We start from the raw sequence: 17,746 nt of genomic DNA, 5'->3' as shown, positions 1-17,746 counted from the left end.
CTATCATAGTACATCGTTTTATGATTGGCTGTTTCACTTCTTATAGCATAAGAGATGGGAGAATTATCATCCTAACAACTAAACAACTTCCCAGATCCCTAATACTGTGACTTTGCTTTTCCCCCAATATTCATCATCATAAATAATGACTGCGATGAACATCTTTGTTCATGAATTTTTGTGACGATTTTTTACTAATTCATGTTTAAATTCCCAGAAGTGGAGATTGTTGATTGAAAACAAAATATTTGGAGATTTTTATCCACACCATCACCTTGTTTTCCAGCACAGCTAAAAGCACTGGCATTCTCACCAGCAGTGGGTCTTACATTTTTGTCCAGAACAATGGAGACCAAAGAGATTTTTTAAGGTGACATTTCTCATTTCCATTTATTTACAGTTTTTCTTGTCCTCATTTACGGTGGTGTGTCGTCTCTGCAAACTTTGTAATTAGCTTTCTGTTGCGGCATCATCCTGTTGATCCTGCTCTGTGAGAACCACGTATATACAGGCCATGTCTTCTGTCTTGCAGCAATTTTTCTCTAGTGTTTGGTTTGCAGCTCTTCTTCACAGTGATTTCTGACGTACAGTTTTCATGTTCAGGTAGTAAAATCTCTTCCTTTTCTCCACTTCCCTCAGATCCTTCAGTGGAATGCATCCTCTTCTCCAACAGAATCACTTCCAGACAGCTGAGCACTATTTGCCGTTCGTTTTGGCAAGGCCATCGACTGCCCACCCCGTGTGCTAGCGTGGTGCTTCCCGAGTATTTCCACAACACGCACACGGAAAAGGAAGGCATTTGCACGGAACACAGGGGTGAGCGGTCAGGGCTGTCCCAGACCCCGCAGAAGGCCAGGGGATCAATGCCTCAGCTCGGCCTGACCCATGCTGGCCACAGTGGCCGAGAAACCCGCTGCTGCGGACACAGGGGAGGAGACACTCCTGTCCTCACGCTGCTCAGGTCTCTAGAGACCCAGGGCCCCAGCTTGCCAGAGACGAAAACAGTACGCGTCGTTGGAGTCGTAGGCACGTCCCCAGAGACGAGTCTGAAGAGCGGACCCCAGCAGGACAACCTCTTGGAGCAGGTGGTATCTTTCCGGTCCTGGACAGACGGGCAGAATTCTAACCAGGCAATGGGAAAGCCAGGAGGGAGAAGAATTTCTCTGCAGTGGGAACAGTTCAAGCGGAATGAAGACCGTCTCCCCAGACGGCCCGCTCAGCACGGTGGGAAGAGTGTAGAGGACCCTGCAGACAGGCCTGGGTCCGGCATCTCGGCGACTCAGCGTCTCCACTGACTACACACGACAGACGCACTTTCTCCGGAGGAGGGGCTGGCCACCCGATCGCCTTAATCACATGGCACATGTTATAAAGCGTGTGGTTAAACAGAAAGACCACTAACTTTCTGATAAATCACTAACAAATCACTGCCACCACTGGGCATGCCGTGGAAGTGGTGCTGGTGCCGGGAGATGGGCAACGAGATGACTCGGGTCTGGGAGACGAGCTGCTCCCGCCATCTTCAGTTCAGGTGAGGAACCTTCACCACCAGCTCACAGTCGTCAGGGTTCTAGGTTAATATGTCACATTTGTTTTAATTAATGATGAAAACACCAAGTCAGCTCCACTCCGGAAAGTCATCCAGGAGCCCCTGGGGGAACAGAGGACCCCCTGGAATCTCCAAAGGCCTTGCAGAGGCACACGGGGTGACCCCCTCCAAGCCCTCTTACCTGAGACCCGGCGAGTCGCAGCCCTTTGCCCACCCCAGCCTGCTGCCTCATCTGACCCTGGGCCTTCGGCAGCCGCCGTGAGAACAATACCAACTGTGCTTCCAGCATCAACGAGTAACCCACCGGCTGGTCCCCGAACGCCTGTAAATTCACGTGCAGTGAACATGTTCTCTCAACAAGGAGGGAACTCCTGCTAGCTTCCTAAATCATATAAAAAGTCCAAATGGAAAAGACCAAGGGATCGGGCGAGGTTACAGACGAGAAGTTCATCATTTGCAGCAACACCGCACGCTCCGTTTCCACAAACAGCATATTCACAAAACCACAGAGGAAAGACTGGCCCAGTGCAGCCCCCCATGCTTGTTCTCGGGACTGTCTGCCTCTCAAGCACTGTGCCATTGGCATGCCGCCCCGCAAGACAGCTCTGCAGTATTAACGACATTCGAGGAGAAACAATGACTCTCCCGAGAAAGCGCTGTGAGCCTGAAGATGAAGAGCCGGGAAACGGCAAGTGTGCCGTCTATCACAGCCTGCACCACTGGACCCTGGAAAGGCCCCGGTCACGCATCCACTCCTCTCCACTAAGCCGTGGTTGCAGCCCACGCCAGTCCACACCAGAAACACTGGAGATCCTCAAAAGGCCATCTTCCCCCAAGCATTGATTTCCTGTGGTCTTTTTCACTTTTCCCAAAATACATTTCAGCCCAAGCTAATTGTTTCTGCAAACCCCATTGTGAGACTCTTGAACGCGAACGCCATGGTCACAGCATTTTCAAGGCTGGGCCCAGGCCTCCCTTCCTGCAGCTCCTTCCCCAGGTGGACACACCCACACCATTCGGCTCCGCCAGAAGCCTGGACAATCTCACATCAGACGCATTAAGAGATTAGGTTCAGCCTTGGGAAACTACCGACATTCGACATTCGAAGGGTTTTGACCTACACTAGGGCAATTCACGATTCGACCCAATATTGCAAACCTTCTGTTCACTGGAAGCCCAAGCCAAGTATTTGTATTGCATTAAGTATTTTATCCACAAAGCCGTGCCCAGTCCCTGTTCAAGTCTGATCCTCAAAGGTTTGCCGGGAACAACTGTTGGCATCATTAACTGATCAGAACAGATAGAACTTCTAAAAAGTAAACACGCATAGCCATGCATTCTAGAAACAGGAGAGCGCCCCTGTGCCACCTGACAGGCCTCACAGCCACCGGCTCTGCCCCTTCACCTCTGCTGTGACAGGTAACTGCTCATCATTGGAAGTACAGCTTGATCGCTCAAATTCAAGTCTTAAGAGGACAGAGGGCATGGAAAAAAAAGAACAAACTGTTCCCAGTCAAACGCATCCTCGCCTGACCCGGGGCCTGCTGGTGCGGCGTGTCCACCTGGTGCTGGAGGAGAGGAAAGCCAGCCAAAAGTGCGCCATGCCGTGACCACGGGGATCACGGATCGGGCCCCCACCGTGTCCCGCGGGCGACACGGGCGCGTGCGGAGCCAGAGGCAGATCGGAGCAAACGTGTCATCCACCGGCCCTAAGGCACACACGGAGTGCGAGCTGACATGGGATCTGGGGTGCAGATACGAAAGCCCCACGGGGAAGATGGAGAGCAAGAGACCCGGAGAGCCAGATGAGCTTAAAGCTCCCTCGGAAAAACGTCCTGTGTGCATGTGCACATGTGTGCGTGGCTCTCTAAAATACTACAAACGTTTCCAGGACCCCGTATTCCCGAGCAAGCACAATGCCTAGGATGCGGTGTTTCTTCCTCTGCAGCTCCAGGCCCACTCATGCTGGGGCGACCCCCAGCCTCCTGCCTCAGGGAGACTCCTCCCGCTCTGTCCTAGTTGTTCCCAGGGCTGAAGAGGCTCCATCCTATTCCGACAGCCCTTTACCCAGAAACGGCCAGGGAGGGGAGGCCCATGCCTCGCTAGCTGCCCGGTACCTCAGGGCCTCTGACGGTGGAGGAAACACAGTGACAGTGGCTGGGCCTCACTGGGACTTCCGTGTCGGCCAAGTATCTGGGCTGCGTGGAGGGGTGTCGGTGTCTGCATGACAAAGGTGTGCAGGGAGGCCACCCCCCAGCCCAACCCAGGCTGGGTAATTGCAGATCAGGGGGTATTTCGGCACAGACAGCTGCCCCGGCAGGCATGGAGGGGCCAGGACAGCTGGAGCGTGGAGAGGAGGGGGAGCAGGGCCCCCACGGGCCGTATCCCGGGGGGCAGCGCGGCCCCACGGAGAGGCTTTCTTCTAGAAAGACAGTTATAGCTGTAGTGAAGGTGGCTGGGGAGATGCAGAGGGGGCTGCTACTCCAGAAGAGATCTGACGGAAGCCCCCGAGAAAGCACGCCCAGGGAGAAGATGATCTCTGGAGGCCACAGTGCCGACCTCACAGTGCCTCTCCTGGTCACCTTTGCACCCAGCCCAGTCAAGAGGTGCCCTGATCCCCCATGGGGCCAACTCACAGAGGCCTCGGGCCCTGGAGTACAGGCGCCCCAGGCCGAGTCACAGGCAGAAACCTTCCAAGAAGGCCATCGGCAGAGTCCCCTGGGATCAGAGGCCTCCCCACGGCGATCGTGAAACAGTTAACGGCAAAAGCGCTGAATCGACATGGTAAAGCATATTGTCACGTAGCATGCTGCCACGAAGACAGCTGAAGAAAAGCCAAGAGCAGACAGAGGGTTATAGCTGCACCAAGAGAGCTTAACAGTGTTTGCCCAGCACTTCCCAGCTCCGAGTGGCCTTCTCAAGACAAGCGTCTGCTGACACAGAATCTGGAAGTCTCACCGGACGCTGCTAGTCCCTTCCATTCTGCTCCTACCCAGTTCAACAGCAGAGCCAAGACAGCCAGGGGAAAAGCAGCTTTCATCACGGTTTCAAAACTAACTAGCACTCAAGGACCCAGCAAGCCGCATCTGGGTGTATACTCTAAAGAATGGAGAGCAGGATCCTGAAGAGAGATTTATACACCCATGTTCACAGCAGCATTCATTATTCACAGTAGCCAGTGGGTGGAAACAACCCAAGTGTCCATCGATAGATAGATGAACGGATAAGAAAAATGTGGTCCATCCACACAATGGAACGTTATTCAGCCTTAAAAAGGAAGGACATTCTGACGCAACATGGATGAACCTTGAGGACATTATGCTGAGTGAGATGAGCCAGTCACTACAGGACAAATGCTGTGTGATTCCACCTATATGAGGCCCCTGGCGCTGGCACATCTACAGAGATGGAAAGCAGACGGCGGTGACAGGGGCTGGGGGAGGGGGAGAGGGGTCAGTGTTTAGTGGGGACAGAGTTTCAGTTTGGGAAGATGAGAAAGTTCTGAAGATGGATGGAGCAGATGGTTGCACAACAGTGTGAATGTACTTAATGCCACTGAACTGTACACTTAAAAATGGTTAAGATGGCAAATTTTATGTTATGCACACTTTACCACAATAAAAAAAACTATTACTGATTTCAAAATCTTAAGTTCTGACACAGCAGATTTCACTGCCCCAAAGGGCCTTGAAAGCAGCTGCCCGGAAGCTGGGCTAGAACGGGGCGAAGGGCCCACGGGTGACGTAATCAGGAGGACGGCAGACGGGGTGAGGTGCCAGCTGCCTCCTTGGCCACCAGCCCCCATACGGCCCTTCTCTTTCCACGAGGAAACAGGGAACAAGGCAAGGACAACTGGAAGGGCTTCTGCGCTCAGAACTTTTAAGTAGATCACCTTCCCCTTTTCTGGAGTCCGAGGTTGGAGGTCGCCTAACCCGGCTTCATTGGCGAAGCCGCCCGCGCCTCCAGGACTCCTGGGAAGCCAGCGCGGCTCTGCAGGTTACAGGAGAAAGAAGGAATCGGACAATGACACGATCAGGAGCCCGGCTCTGCCAGCCGTCCTGAGCAGGCGCCCCCTGCGGGACCCTCATGGTAGCCCCTCACGCACGGCGACACACATTGTGCAGAGGTTCCACTACGCGCCCATGCTTGCAGGGCCAGTGAGGGACAGTGACAACCAGGCACCTCATCCCCACGCAGTGTGCTGCTGGGAGATCGGGAGAGGCGTGCTGCTCAGCTGGGAGACACAGAGAAGCCAGGGAAGGATTCGGGCCATCAGGATGGAGACAGAGCTTCCCCCACAGGCCGCCTCCATCACAGCCCTCCAACCTGATGCACCGCAGGTTCACCAGGCTCAGAAAAGCCGACCAACGCCTAGGTCCGCTTGGTCACAGGCGGTCAATGTGCAGCCAAGCCAAGCACTGAAAGACTAGACAACCTTCCCGCCACGAAGTCAATGACCAGTCGGCACTGACACCAGTCCACCGTCCTCTCCCTCAGAGAGGAAGGGTGCCTCCCTCCTATGTCCCCTTCGCAGGGCAGGAGCACGGAGAGGGGTGGCTTCTCCTACGCGCTCTGCTCCCTTCGCTCTCCCAGGCAGTGACCAGCCCAGGACTGGCCTCCTCCCTCGTGGGGACACAGATCAGAGAATCCGGATCTGTGCCTGGTAGTAAAGAGAGGAAAGAACATGGCGTTGGAAAGACGTGGCGCTCCCATCATGGGGAGACGAACTCAGAGGTTCGGGCCTCAGCCTCTCACTCCCCAACAGTCAAGGGCAGTGACAAAAATCAACTTTCTAAACCTGCAAAACTAAATCCAGACGCTGGTGGGGCGACCACACCAGAATGCCACCACCCACGCAGCCAACCTCAAATAGCCAGGAGTGTTCACACGCGCAAGGGTCCGTCAGCAGAGCTATGGGGCCTGGGGGTACTTACGAGACACCCCACAGTCGCTTGACAAACACTTATCTGCAGAAGCAGCCGTGCAAATGCCGAGTTCTGAAGATGGCCCAGCTACGATCCTCACACTTGGACGCAGGTCATAGGATGGAAACCTTGGACACAGCCCTGAGCGGGCAGCCCAGGGACAGCAGCACAGACACTCTCAGAGAGTCACCTCTGCCCACCAAGCCCCACAGTCCAGGCCAATGATGGGGAATGCCAGCTTAGGGCAAGGCCAAGAAAGCTCCAGATTTAGAGCACAAAGGAGTGCTACCAAAGTTCTCAGATGAGCTCTAGCTTTTGGCTTTGGAAGCCTGCTGGTTCCGATCCAGGCCCAGCGGGACACTGCGGTAGCAGGCCAGGACCTCACCATCGGATTCACGCCTCCCCTCCCGCGGGCGGTCCCTGGGTGCTCTCGCCTGGTCTAGTGAAAGCGGAACTTTCCAAGTCCGGTTGTAGGACGGCAACAACTAGTTCAATGCAGGAGAAACCAAGACCCAGAGCCGGCACTTCCTTCCAGTACGAGACTCACCAGAGCTCAGACTGACCGGGAACGGGGAGGAGGGCCCCTGGCCTGGACTGAGGGGTCAGGCTGAGCTTTGAGGGGGCTGGGGGCTCTCACTACGGTGCGCTGCTCATTCTGTCTTTGGGCCACAGATTTGGTGACCGGTAAAAGCTTCATCATCTCCACACGACAACACACCAAATTCAAACAACAGCTCTTGTGTTTTTGAAAACCGAAGCAGAGCCTGGGAACACTTCCCCTTCAGGCGCACCATGCTTCCTTGAAACCCGAATAAACATTACCACCAATCTCTCACCGGAGCCAGCCTCATTTTAAAATTTTTCATTTAAATAACCACCAGGAAGCCAAACAAGCAGGCGTCTTGAGACACCGTCTCACGAGGCTGGGCAGGGGCACCTGCCTTGACTCTGTCCCCCCAGCAGGCGCCCCGGGAGGCAGGCATTAAACTCTTCTGCCAGATCTAACACATCAGTCTCCTAAAAGGGCCAGAACAGCTCAGAGCAGGACTTTTGAGTAATTAGCAAAGAGCTTCAGGATCCAAATAAGGTTTAAAACCTGCCCTACCTGTGGGAATGGCCTTTCCCTCGGGCTGCTCTGGAACAAGCCTGACGACGTCAGAGACATCAATCTGATGATCACTCTCCTCCGTTTTGGCCTCATTGGCTCGTTGCTGCGAAGAACAATCTTTGCTTCCAGTTTTCTTGCACAGAATAAATCTCCAGCAGTCAAACATGAGTCTGTCATGTGAAAACCAGATTTTAAGAGGAAAATGAGCTCACGCTGCCAAAAGACAGCACAGCCGTTTCTCTGAACAAAGCCCAAATAACCAGATACAGCCTCCTGCAGTGTTTATTCTGAAATGGATCTAGTCTGTTTAAAACTAAATACATTCTTCTCCAACGAACTTCTACTCTATCAATGTTCAGTTAAACAAGCAACCTTCTTTTATAATATTGAAATGGAATAAAGTTGCATAAGCAAAAATATTATTTACTTCTGCTACTTAAGAAAAACGTAGATTTTTCCCCTTGACATTTAGAATCTTGTTTCAAGGACATAAAAGTCCTGGTTCTCCTGGTTTCAATGTCACAGTCTAATTCATTAAACTGGCAAATTTTCAAAACCGCTGCTTATTCAGATTATTTAAAAACATTTGAAATCCTCTAAGTAAAGAATGTCTGCCGAGTTCCAGAACAAACATTAAAGTATTATTCCTCCAGTGAAAATTTGGCAAACCAAACTTCAATCAGGTTTTTTTGGGGAAGCAATCTTGAATTTAAAGAGACAACTAGCAACTGTGTTTCAAACAGAAGCCCTCTGAAATCATCGCAAGCGTTTCACCTTCATTAGGTAATTACTACTCTTTTTATACTAGGTCTTTTACTTATTTATGACTCATTACTATTTCCCCCTGTTGGCCCAACACCTGGCAGGGCCCCTTCATTAGGAATAAAGATGTAAATAATGTAACTTGAATAAATTTTACTAGTGGCTCTACCAGCAACGTCGTCTTTCCATTCGCTGTTTACATTCTGCTTCATCGTCCAGGTGAGCGTCTGTCCCTGCCTCACGCCACACCAGGTAGGAAACCCTGATCGCAGGGGAGGAGGTCACGTGGAGATTGGAAACACCCACCCAGCCCCCGCAGGGGACCCAGCACTGTAGGGGACCCTCGATTCATGCCCTCCTGTTCCCGAATCTCCCCTTTCATTCCCGTGGGCTGGAGCCCTGGCTGCTCCTCCTCTCAAGGTTCTCCCTGACCACCTGGCCGCACGGTGCCAGCCTGCACTCGGCGAGGTTCGCACACAGATCTGGCCGCCTTCCCAGCGCCCAGCAGCTTCATAAGCCCACCAACGCCAGTGGCCCTAGGGAGGGGCTCCAATGTGCCGCCTTCATGAGAACCACGGCACTGGGGCACGACGACCACTCCAGTGAGGAAGGGACTGTCACAGGCCTGGGGGACACACAGTCCAGATCCCGAACACTGGGGTGCACCAACCCCACACCTCTCCCTGACAAGAAGAGGTGGCATTTTCTCCCACCCCCGCCTCTTCCTGCCGAAACACACGAGACTGCATTGGGCTCCCACTGCCCAGCCTACAAAAACACCCATTCTTTGGTCTTGTTAACAGTGTCGTTGGTCACTAACGTGCTTGTCACCGTACGTATCTTCTGTCACACTTCCAGGTGTGTCTTCCGGATCCTATACCATTTTCTTAAACTAACACCACAATGAGGAACCATCACAGTGAAAATAAGAGAAGCGGAGCCACATCCCAGGACCACACAACCCCGGCAGGGCCTCGGGCCTCGGCGTTCCTCACCGGTCCTCAGTCCCTGATCCATCTCTCCAAGGAAATCGGACTACCGGTGGCGCTCCAGGAAGGGCACAGACTGCTGAGCAGTCAGACCCGGGTCCAAAGACTTCTGATCACTTAAGCCTAGTTTTGATGTTAAAAGGTAGGAAGGAAGATTTCCCTGGTTAAAAAAAAACAAAAAAATCCCACTTTGCCCTCTTTTCTTCCAAATTGTACTCAGAATTTCCAACAGGCTGATCGTGATCTGAAACCTGCAGGAGAAGGCCCAGCACATGCTTTCACATGCATCCCCACCGGCAGAGATCTCCCCCAGGGCCCAGAAGAGCCAGACAGGACTTGAGCCTTCCACCAACCCGAAGAGGCGTCCCTGCCCATTCTGTCCTCTCTGTGCAGGATCCTGCAGAGTCAAGGTTCCTTGGTCTCAAATATGAGTGGCAAGATCCAAGGTTTGCTTTTAATTAGTTTGTTCTGAAAAACAGAACAAGCGTCCCTTCACCTGACTTGGCTGAAGATGGACAAGGTCCAGGGCCGCCTCCCGCGCGGGCTGGTCAGCCTCAGCACCCTGAGACCACTGGGTCTGGCTGAGGGCAGCTGGTGCCAGGGGCCTGGGGAGGGTGGGGCTCCTGCCTATGGCTCCCTTCTTCCTCTGGGATCTTATGTCCCCAGCAGCTTTGGACAGTGGCATCCCAAAAGGTGAAGGACGCCAGGGTGACAACTATCTTGAAACATCCTGGCAGAGAGGCCCCCGCACAGGAGAGCAAGCGGTTTCCCCCGCAGGGGGTTTTCCATGGCCACGTAACCCCAGGGGCACAGAGGACAAATCCAGAGTTCAGGCCACGCGGGTTGTCGCTGATATCTGTTCCCTTTAAAGATCTCAGGACTGGCAGAACCACAGAGCACTGAGACGCCCCCTGGGTGTTCAGCTTCCCACTGAAAAAGCCCTGACGGGCAGTGTGGACCAAGGGGAGCTGATGGTGGCCCCTCGGGTCTTTGTGCCTCTCTGGAGCTCCAGGTGCGGAGCACAGACGAGAACTCAGTCCTTGGGTGGCTGGGCTTGGCCGAGCACAGTGGGACATCCCAGTCGGCTAGCCTCATTGGCTCTTCCACAGGCTCGGCCCCTGCTCCGTTCTCCTCGCTGCTTTGGGCGCAGACACCAGGCTGCCCCACCCTCCAGGAGCTCACAGTCCTGGAAGAGCCGGCGTGTGCACGGACCCGAGTCCCCTGCAGACAAACAGGCTGACACCCAGCTCAGTGTCGCCCACACTCACTCACCACAGGGTCACAGGCCCTGGAGAAGGGAGGCGGGGCTGCCCAGCAAGGCGAGAACTCGCACTCACAGGGGACTAATTGCTGTAGGCACCAAATCCGACTGCCTCCTCAGCTGCTCCTCAACTGGGAGGAGCCGGAACACTAGAGAAACACACTTACAGCAGAAATATCACAGCCGGCTGCACTGTTGTCCCTCGTGACACCGGCAGAATCAGTTACCAAGTGCCCACATTGAAAACGGAGTCCTACCATTCAAAAGACAGAAGGCGGCCCTGGGGGAGGGGAGCTGACGGGGAGGGGAAATGTGGCGGGGCATGTCCAGGGGCTGAGGGGCCCAGCCCCTCTCCCTGCCTGCATTGCACCCACCCCTCCTCCTCCACTCCTACCCCTCACCCCTCCATCTGCTCCCCCATCTCCTCCCCTCACCCCTCCATCTGCTCCCCCATCTCCTCCCCCCACCCCTCCATCTGCTCCCCCATCTCCTCCCCTCACCCCTCCATCTGCTCCCCCATCTCCTCCCCTCACCCCTCCATCTGCTCCCCGCCATCTCTTCCCCTCACCCCTCCATCTGCTCCACCCATCTCTTCCCCTCACCCCTCCATCTGCTCCACCCATCTCTTCCCCTCACCCCTCCATCTGCTCCCCCATCTCCTCCCCTCACCCCTCCATCTGCTCCCCCATCTCCTCCCCCCACCCCTCCATCTGCTCCCCCATCTCCTCCCCTCACCCCTCCATCTGCTCCCCCATCTCCTCCCCTCACCCCTCCATCTGCTCCCCGCCATCTCTTCCCCTCACCCCTCCATCTGCTCCACCCATCTCTTCCCCTCACCCCTCCATCTGCTCCACCCATCTCTTCCCCTCACCCCTCCATCTGCTCCACCCATCTCTTCCCCTCACCCCTCCATCTGCTCCCCGCCATCTCTTCCCCTCACCCCTCCATCTGCTCCCCCATCTCTTCCCCTCACCCCTCCATCTGCTCCCCCATCTCTTCCCCTCACCCCTCCATCTGCTCCCCCATCTCTTCCCCTCACCCCTCCATCTGCTCCACCCATCTCTTCCCCTCACCCCTCCATCTGCTCCACCCATCTCTTCCCCTCACCCCTCCATCTGCTCCACCCATCTCTTCCCCTCACCCCTCCATCTGCTCCCCGCCATCTCTTCCCCCACCTCTCCACCACCACCTCAACTCCTCACCCCTCACCTCCATCCCTCCCAGCTCACTGGGCTCTACCCCTCAGGCACATTCTGTGCAGACAAGAGCATGGCCTCTCCCTGCAGGAGTCCGTTCCACATTCCTTCTCTAACCCTTAATTCCAAATGAAGAAACAGACACGAGAAGGAGGACCGTGGTGAAGATGACATTAAATGCTGGCCGGCTGGTACTCTCCTTGGCGTCCACATCATTACTTTCCTGTTAGATTTGTTCAGACTTTTGTCTTTGTTTCAACTCGGGAATTGGAATAGTGTTTTCCACTTTCTCAACAGGTGGACTGAAGGGCCCAATCGTGAGTTACATCTGACGCTTCACCTGATGAGTCCCAGAGGTCACCTGGCCTGGTGCAGTCTCTGCAGGCGGACACTTGGCCGTTGCATGGTCGCCTCGGTAGAGCTTCATAGGGAACCGTCCTTTGGGCTCTGGGAGATCCTGGGAGGGTCTAGCGAGGGGCTGGGTTTCCTGTGGGTTCTGAAGCCGCCTCGGGCTGCCATGATGCTCCATGAGTCACTTTCTGGATGGGCCCCTGACCACAAAGTCATGATATCCGACCCTCCAGATGCCCAGGAGTTTCTTGGTGACCGTGGGACATCTGGTATCCTCTCCTGGGCTGGAAGTTCTACTGGAGGAAGCCAGGAGGAGACACGGTTGTGTAGCCATCCCAAGGAGAAAGTGCTGCACAGGACGTGCCAGCACGAGGCCCACGAGGACGCTACAGGTGACAGGGCAGTCCTCAAGAGGACCGTCCCGGCCCTCTGCCAGCCGGCCACCCCACGCCAACGGCATGGTGGAACTCCCCCTAGTTCCTCACCACCTGCTCTAAGGTAGGCACTCGGCCCGCAGAGGGTCTTTCTGCAGGCATTTAGGTGAAGACCCCCCCCCATCCTCAACTGCCCTCCCCAAGGGAGAAGCCCACTGAGGTCACAGGTGCCCACTTCAGACACAGCACCAGGCCCACCTGGTCAGGTTCAGGGAGCTCAGGGGCCCAGGAGCCTGCACTCTAACCAGCAGCCTGAGACTGTGCCCCGGGCTGCAGGCGCTCCCTTGAGGACCACGATGACAAGGAACCTGCAGAGGGAGCCTGCGCATCCACAGCCTCTCACTTGGCGGACAGGAGCGTCACCAACGTCCTCACGAGTTAATACAAAGGGGGAAATGGGGTGAACTCAAGAGAAAGAAGCCAAGTTTTACACAGAACACTACGTTTCTGTCATGGCTACTACTGCACATCTAACTTCTTCTTCTCCAGGAGCCTCTTAGAGTAACACCATGCCAACTGAACTGGGGGCCAGATGCTGTCAGCTGGTGTCACTCCAGGCCACCCTAGTTCCATCGCACAAACACTCCAGCATCCTCCACTCCAGGGTCAGCTCTCCCTGCATCTTACAAAGTTAATTAACGACCTAGGGCAGAGACTTCTCCTCTCCAAGTGACCGTAACTTCACTTCGAGTAGCCGAGAGGCTGCCTTCCGAGATAAATGTCCAGATTTTAGTGAAGTCCTCACCACGAGGCCTCAGCCTCAGAAAGGGAGCTTGTCAACTAGAAGGCTGATCCTGGATGCCGGTTTGGGGAATTCAACAGGGGCCCAGCAGTGGGGGGAGGGGTGGAGTGACTCAGATTCAGGAGGAAGACGGCTCCCTCTGCACTGCGCTTTGCAGATCCCGTCCCTGTGTCGGTTCCTGTGGTCCCCCCAGCTGCTCCTGCAGGTCTCTGAACAGACCGGGTCTGCACCACGTTTTATAAAGAGTCGCCCCAGAAACCAGGAACATGTAACCAAAGAGGGTCATCCTTCCAGTCCCCTGAATTGGAGGACAAAGGCCTCTGGCCGCAGGCCTTTGTCCTCACACAAATCTCCTGTTTTCACAACGGCCCTGTGAGGTGGCCGGGTTGGCATCACCTCCACTTCACACAAGGCATAACTGAGGTTCACTGTGGTCTCGGTTGGTGTCTTGACCACAATGCACCAGGACCATGCCCAAACTGTGAATCAGGACCTGGAGGGCGCTGCCCTGGCCCGCGGGGGATCCTCTGGGGCCCAATGTGCCAACTCACCCCAGAGAGAGCGCCCTCCTCACCGCCCACCCAGGACTGCAGGGCAGGACTGTCCCCTGTCCCCGAGGCGTGAGGAGAGGGCGGTGGTCCCCCCGGATCCCCGGAGGCTGGGGCAGAGTTCAGAGCTCAGGAAAATGCTCGGTCTATGAACTTAGGTCTGAACACCAGCTCTGGGCCAATCACCCCACGGGACGTGTGTGTTGGAAGACCCTCCCCAGCCAGGGCTCCCCCCTGGGCCCACACCCCCCCACTCCTACCTGCCAAGGGAGGGGGCCGAGGACACCGCACTGTGAGCAGCCTCTGGGGACACACTTCTATTTTGGTGGTGTGGCCCTGCCGCTCCCCGGTGGCCACACATCCTGGGGCCTCCCACGGCCACCCCCCGGCACATCCTGCCTGTGTGCTCCCGGTCACCTTAACCCCTTCCCCGGCCAGGGCCCCGCAAGCAGCCGGTCAGGGGCAGCCTTGGCCAGGTGCCCGGGGATGGGGACCTTTCTAGTAAAGTTAAGAGGCTGCGCTTGCTCCAGAAAAGTCTCCTCCTGCCCCACCCCCCACCCCCATTTAAGTGTCTACACAGGAGACCGCAGCTGTCTCAGCCAGCAGCCAAACGCATGAAGACCAACCAAGTGTGATTTTTAAACACATGGTGGGAACGGCCTTCCCAGTTGAAGGAGAAAACGACAGGCTTGTTTTTAAACCGCATTGTCTTCTTTTCTCTGCTATGCTGAAAGGCAAAGCAGCTGGACTGCGGGCCATGGCCTCTCCCTGCCCGGCTGGGGGACCTGCCACAGGGGACGCTGGCCGGCGACCAGGGAAGTGAGATTCAGGTGAGGGACCCCACCTCGTGCTGCCCCCCACGCCGCCCTGCCGGGGACCCCTGCCCGGACCCCAGATGCATCAGCCGCGCGGGGTCGAAGAGCCTGGGGCATGGCTCTGGGAGGTGCCGAGGGGACCCCAGCAGGAGAGGCCCTAGGGTGTCACCTGCCGGGTGCGAGGGGACAATGGGGAGGGGCGTCTGTGTTTCGGAGCCCGCGCTCCGGACACTGCGGTCCCCGCCGATCTGAGCCCGCAGAACACTGTCCGTCTGTCCGCCCCGGACGCTCCGTCCGCACCCCCCCCGCCCCCTCCACCCCTCCCGCCCCGCACACCTGGCCCGGCCGTGGGGGGACCGTCCTTGTCCTCCGTCTCCGTCCTCTGCCCGCAGGTGCCCGCGGACGCCCCGCCTCCTCCTCCGGCCGCCGGGAGGGGGGCGGGGACAGGGGGAGGGGAGGGGAGGAGACCAGAGGGAGGGGGAAGGGGAGAGGAGGGGTGGGGAGGGGGGGAGGGGAGGTGCGGAGCGCTCAGGGCAGGGAGGAGGGGGAGGGGAGAAAGGGGTAAAGGTCTGGGGGAGGGGCGGGATGGGAGGGGGAGGAGGAGGGGGAGGGGAGGCGGGGAGGGGGCGGGGGAGAGGAGGGAGGAGCCGCCCCGAGCTCTGCCCTCACCTCCCCCTCCCTCCCCCATGTGTCCGAAGCCCCCCCACGTCCCCTGAGCGCAGCCGGGAGGGGTCGTGCGGAGGGGCGGGGCTCCTGTCCCTACGCCCGGTCGTCCGGACCCCGCCCACAGGCCGCGGACAGAAGGGGACACGGGCTGTACGCAGTGATCTGCCTGGGGTCCTCCCGGCTCGACCCCACTTCCCCGAGCTCCTCCGTAAAACGGGGTCTGCCCGCCCCTCGAGGGGCCAGCAGGGAGGTCGTGCATCAGCTCCCAGGCCCCCCCACGCCAGATCCCCGCTGCCCACGACCCTCCCCTGCGCCGGCGACGTCCAAAGAGACGGGGTGACGGGTGGGGCGGTGGCCGCCGCTGACCCCCTGTGAATTCAGAGTCACCAACGTTCACAAGAAAAAGAAAAAAGACCCCGCCTCTTAATTCTCCTGTGTTCCAAGATTGAGGGGACATGGAAGTTCTTGATTAGAACTAAAACAATTGAAATGGTATAGAAAGACTAAAACACGGGAATGTTGACCTAGATACAAACTTGATTGTAGTCGGCGCTTTAAAACATCTGCCTGTCGTGGGTAAAAGTGGGCAGCCAGTCTGAATAAAACCCAAACGGGGTTCTGCGACAGGGAAATGATCATCAACCCAGAGGCAACTCTAAGTGCAGGACACACACCTGGGGGTCACAGGGCTGCCTGAGCCCCCCTCCCTCCCCTGGGCACATGCCATTCTGACCTGGAGAGGAGCCCTGGGCACTCACCTTCCTCCTCCAGGTGTGGTCCCCACAGCCACACAGCGTTGCCTGGGGGCCTGCTGGAATTCAGAGCTGCTCCCTGGCTCCGGACTGCACGGGCTGGGGCACCACAGTCTCCCAGGGCAGGTGGTGGGTGTGCCTGAGATGGGGTCCTGAGGGGACTGCTGGGCAGATTCACTGAGGAAGGTCAGGCCAGGCTGGAGAAGGGGGGGTGACTTGAGGGGACAGGAAATTAAATGGGAGGGGAACTCCCTCAGCCCCATAGCTTCCTCACTGAATGAGCGTGGAGACAGGAGGGGCTGTGGTTGGAAACCCCCCAGAGCCTGTGGCAGTCAGAGACCCAGCAGGTTTCCCTTGTCCAAGGGCCACAGTGGAAGAGGTCAGAGTGCGCCGAGGTGCTGCTCCTTTCTGTTGTTTTCAGACCAAGACCTCGCTGCCCGACAGCATCAAAGACCCTCTGGTAACAGAGATGCTCTCTGATGGGCTATATTAAATATTGTTTAATTGAGCAATAACAGTCCAAAGGGAGGCAGCCCCCTGGAGCCCGCGGGGAGGAGTTCCTGCAGGGTGTACAGCAGATAGAGCCGCTGGTGCAGAGAATGGGGGGAAATGGCCAGTGACCCGCACCGAGACCCTGGTCGAGAGAACTTGTGCAGGCCACAGGCCGCCCGGCACAGGCTCCAAGCTGACATGCATTCCGCCACGATGCAGGGATTCCCACCCAGGATCCCGAACAGTCACCTCAGTTACCCACACCAGGACCGGCACGGAGCTGGCAGGCAGCCGCCCGGGAACCCACCCACCCGGGGCGTCTTTGCTTCTCCACGAGAGCTTCCTGCTTTGGGACATGGTCACCACGCAGGGAACGCGCAGAGGACAAAACCCCAAGATTTCTGTGCTGTTCAGAAAATGTTAGGGCTGATTCTAAAGTTGAAGTAATTCAAGAGGAAATGAATTCCCCCAAGTACAAAAGCCCGGCTCAGCTGCTGGCTCGTCCTGAGCAGCGCCCCGCTGGTGCCCGGCTTGTTACGGGCCGGCCCGAGGCCCTTTGTGCCACTCTGTGGCTGTCTCAGCTACCAAAGCCTCCATGAGGCCCGAGAAAATTACCATCACAAACGGGGTCTGGACAGTGCACCCAGGGGCAGAAATATAGGGGATAATTCACATTGGACTGTCATTTCTTGCCGTGAGGGGATCAGCAGCGGGGCAGGGGGGCTTCTCTGCACCCAGCATGGGTTGGGGCCCGGGCACATGTGCCCTCTGAGCTCTGGCTGCAGGACCTGAGCCTGTCTTGGGAGGGGGACTGCGGTTTGCCTGCTGTAGCTCCCACGTAAGTTGTAGGGACTTACAGCGATCATGCTGCATTTAGGAGCACCTGGAAGGCTGTGAGGACGGTATCTGGGGGCCCTCGTGGTTGAGTCCTTCGAGGCTTCCCCTTTGGTCGCTGTGCCCAACAGGCAGTTTAGGAAGGTTCCTCTGCCTTCCAAATCCTCCCAATGTCTCTGATGTGGTGATTGAAACTTTACCATTTGAGATTAAATCCTTTATGTGAAAGCATCGTCCCCCCAAAGTAATAAGATCTGAGTGGGCAAACACCTCCCAGCTCTGCATGTAAGGTGAAGGAAGAGAGGCGTCAGGATACCCTCCT

The 17,746-nt window shown here is 56.6% G+C and overlaps 1 protein-coding gene across 5 annotated transcripts in view; it reads right to left on the bottom strand.

Moving 5' to 3' along the window:
• Nucleotides 1-15,074, bottom strand: part of MCF2L (MCF.2 cell line derived transforming sequence like) — a 186,706-nt gene extending 171,632 nt beyond the window's left edge. For 4 of the 5 annotated variants that reach the window (XM_058548513.1, XM_058548516.1, XM_058548515.1 and 1 more), the window contains exons 1-2: nt 15,017-15,074; nt 7,580-7,752 (exon numbers count right to left, since the gene is read on the bottom strand). In XM_058548513.1, the coding sequence (XP_058404496.1) occupies nt 7,580-7,748 (169 nt within the window). In that variant the 5' untranslated portion in view covers nt 7,749-7,752; nt 15,017-15,074. The remainder of the gene's footprint in view (nt 1-7,579; nt 7,753-15,016) is intronic. The other variant, XM_058548523.1, reaches the window with a different exon arrangement.
• Nucleotides 15,075-17,746: the final 2,672 nt, after the last annotated feature.

Source organism: Diceros bicornis, chromosome 9 (assembly GCF_020826845.1).
Source record: "Diceros bicornis minor isolate mBicDic1 chromosome 9, mDicBic1.mat.cur, whole genome shotgun sequence".
In the NCBI taxonomy this organism is placed as follows: domain Eukaryota; kingdom Metazoa; phylum Chordata; class Mammalia; order Perissodactyla; family Rhinocerotidae; genus Diceros; species Diceros bicornis.
The sequence above is the reverse complement of the archived record's forward strand: the minus strand, read 5'-3'. Positions and strand labels throughout refer to the sequence as shown.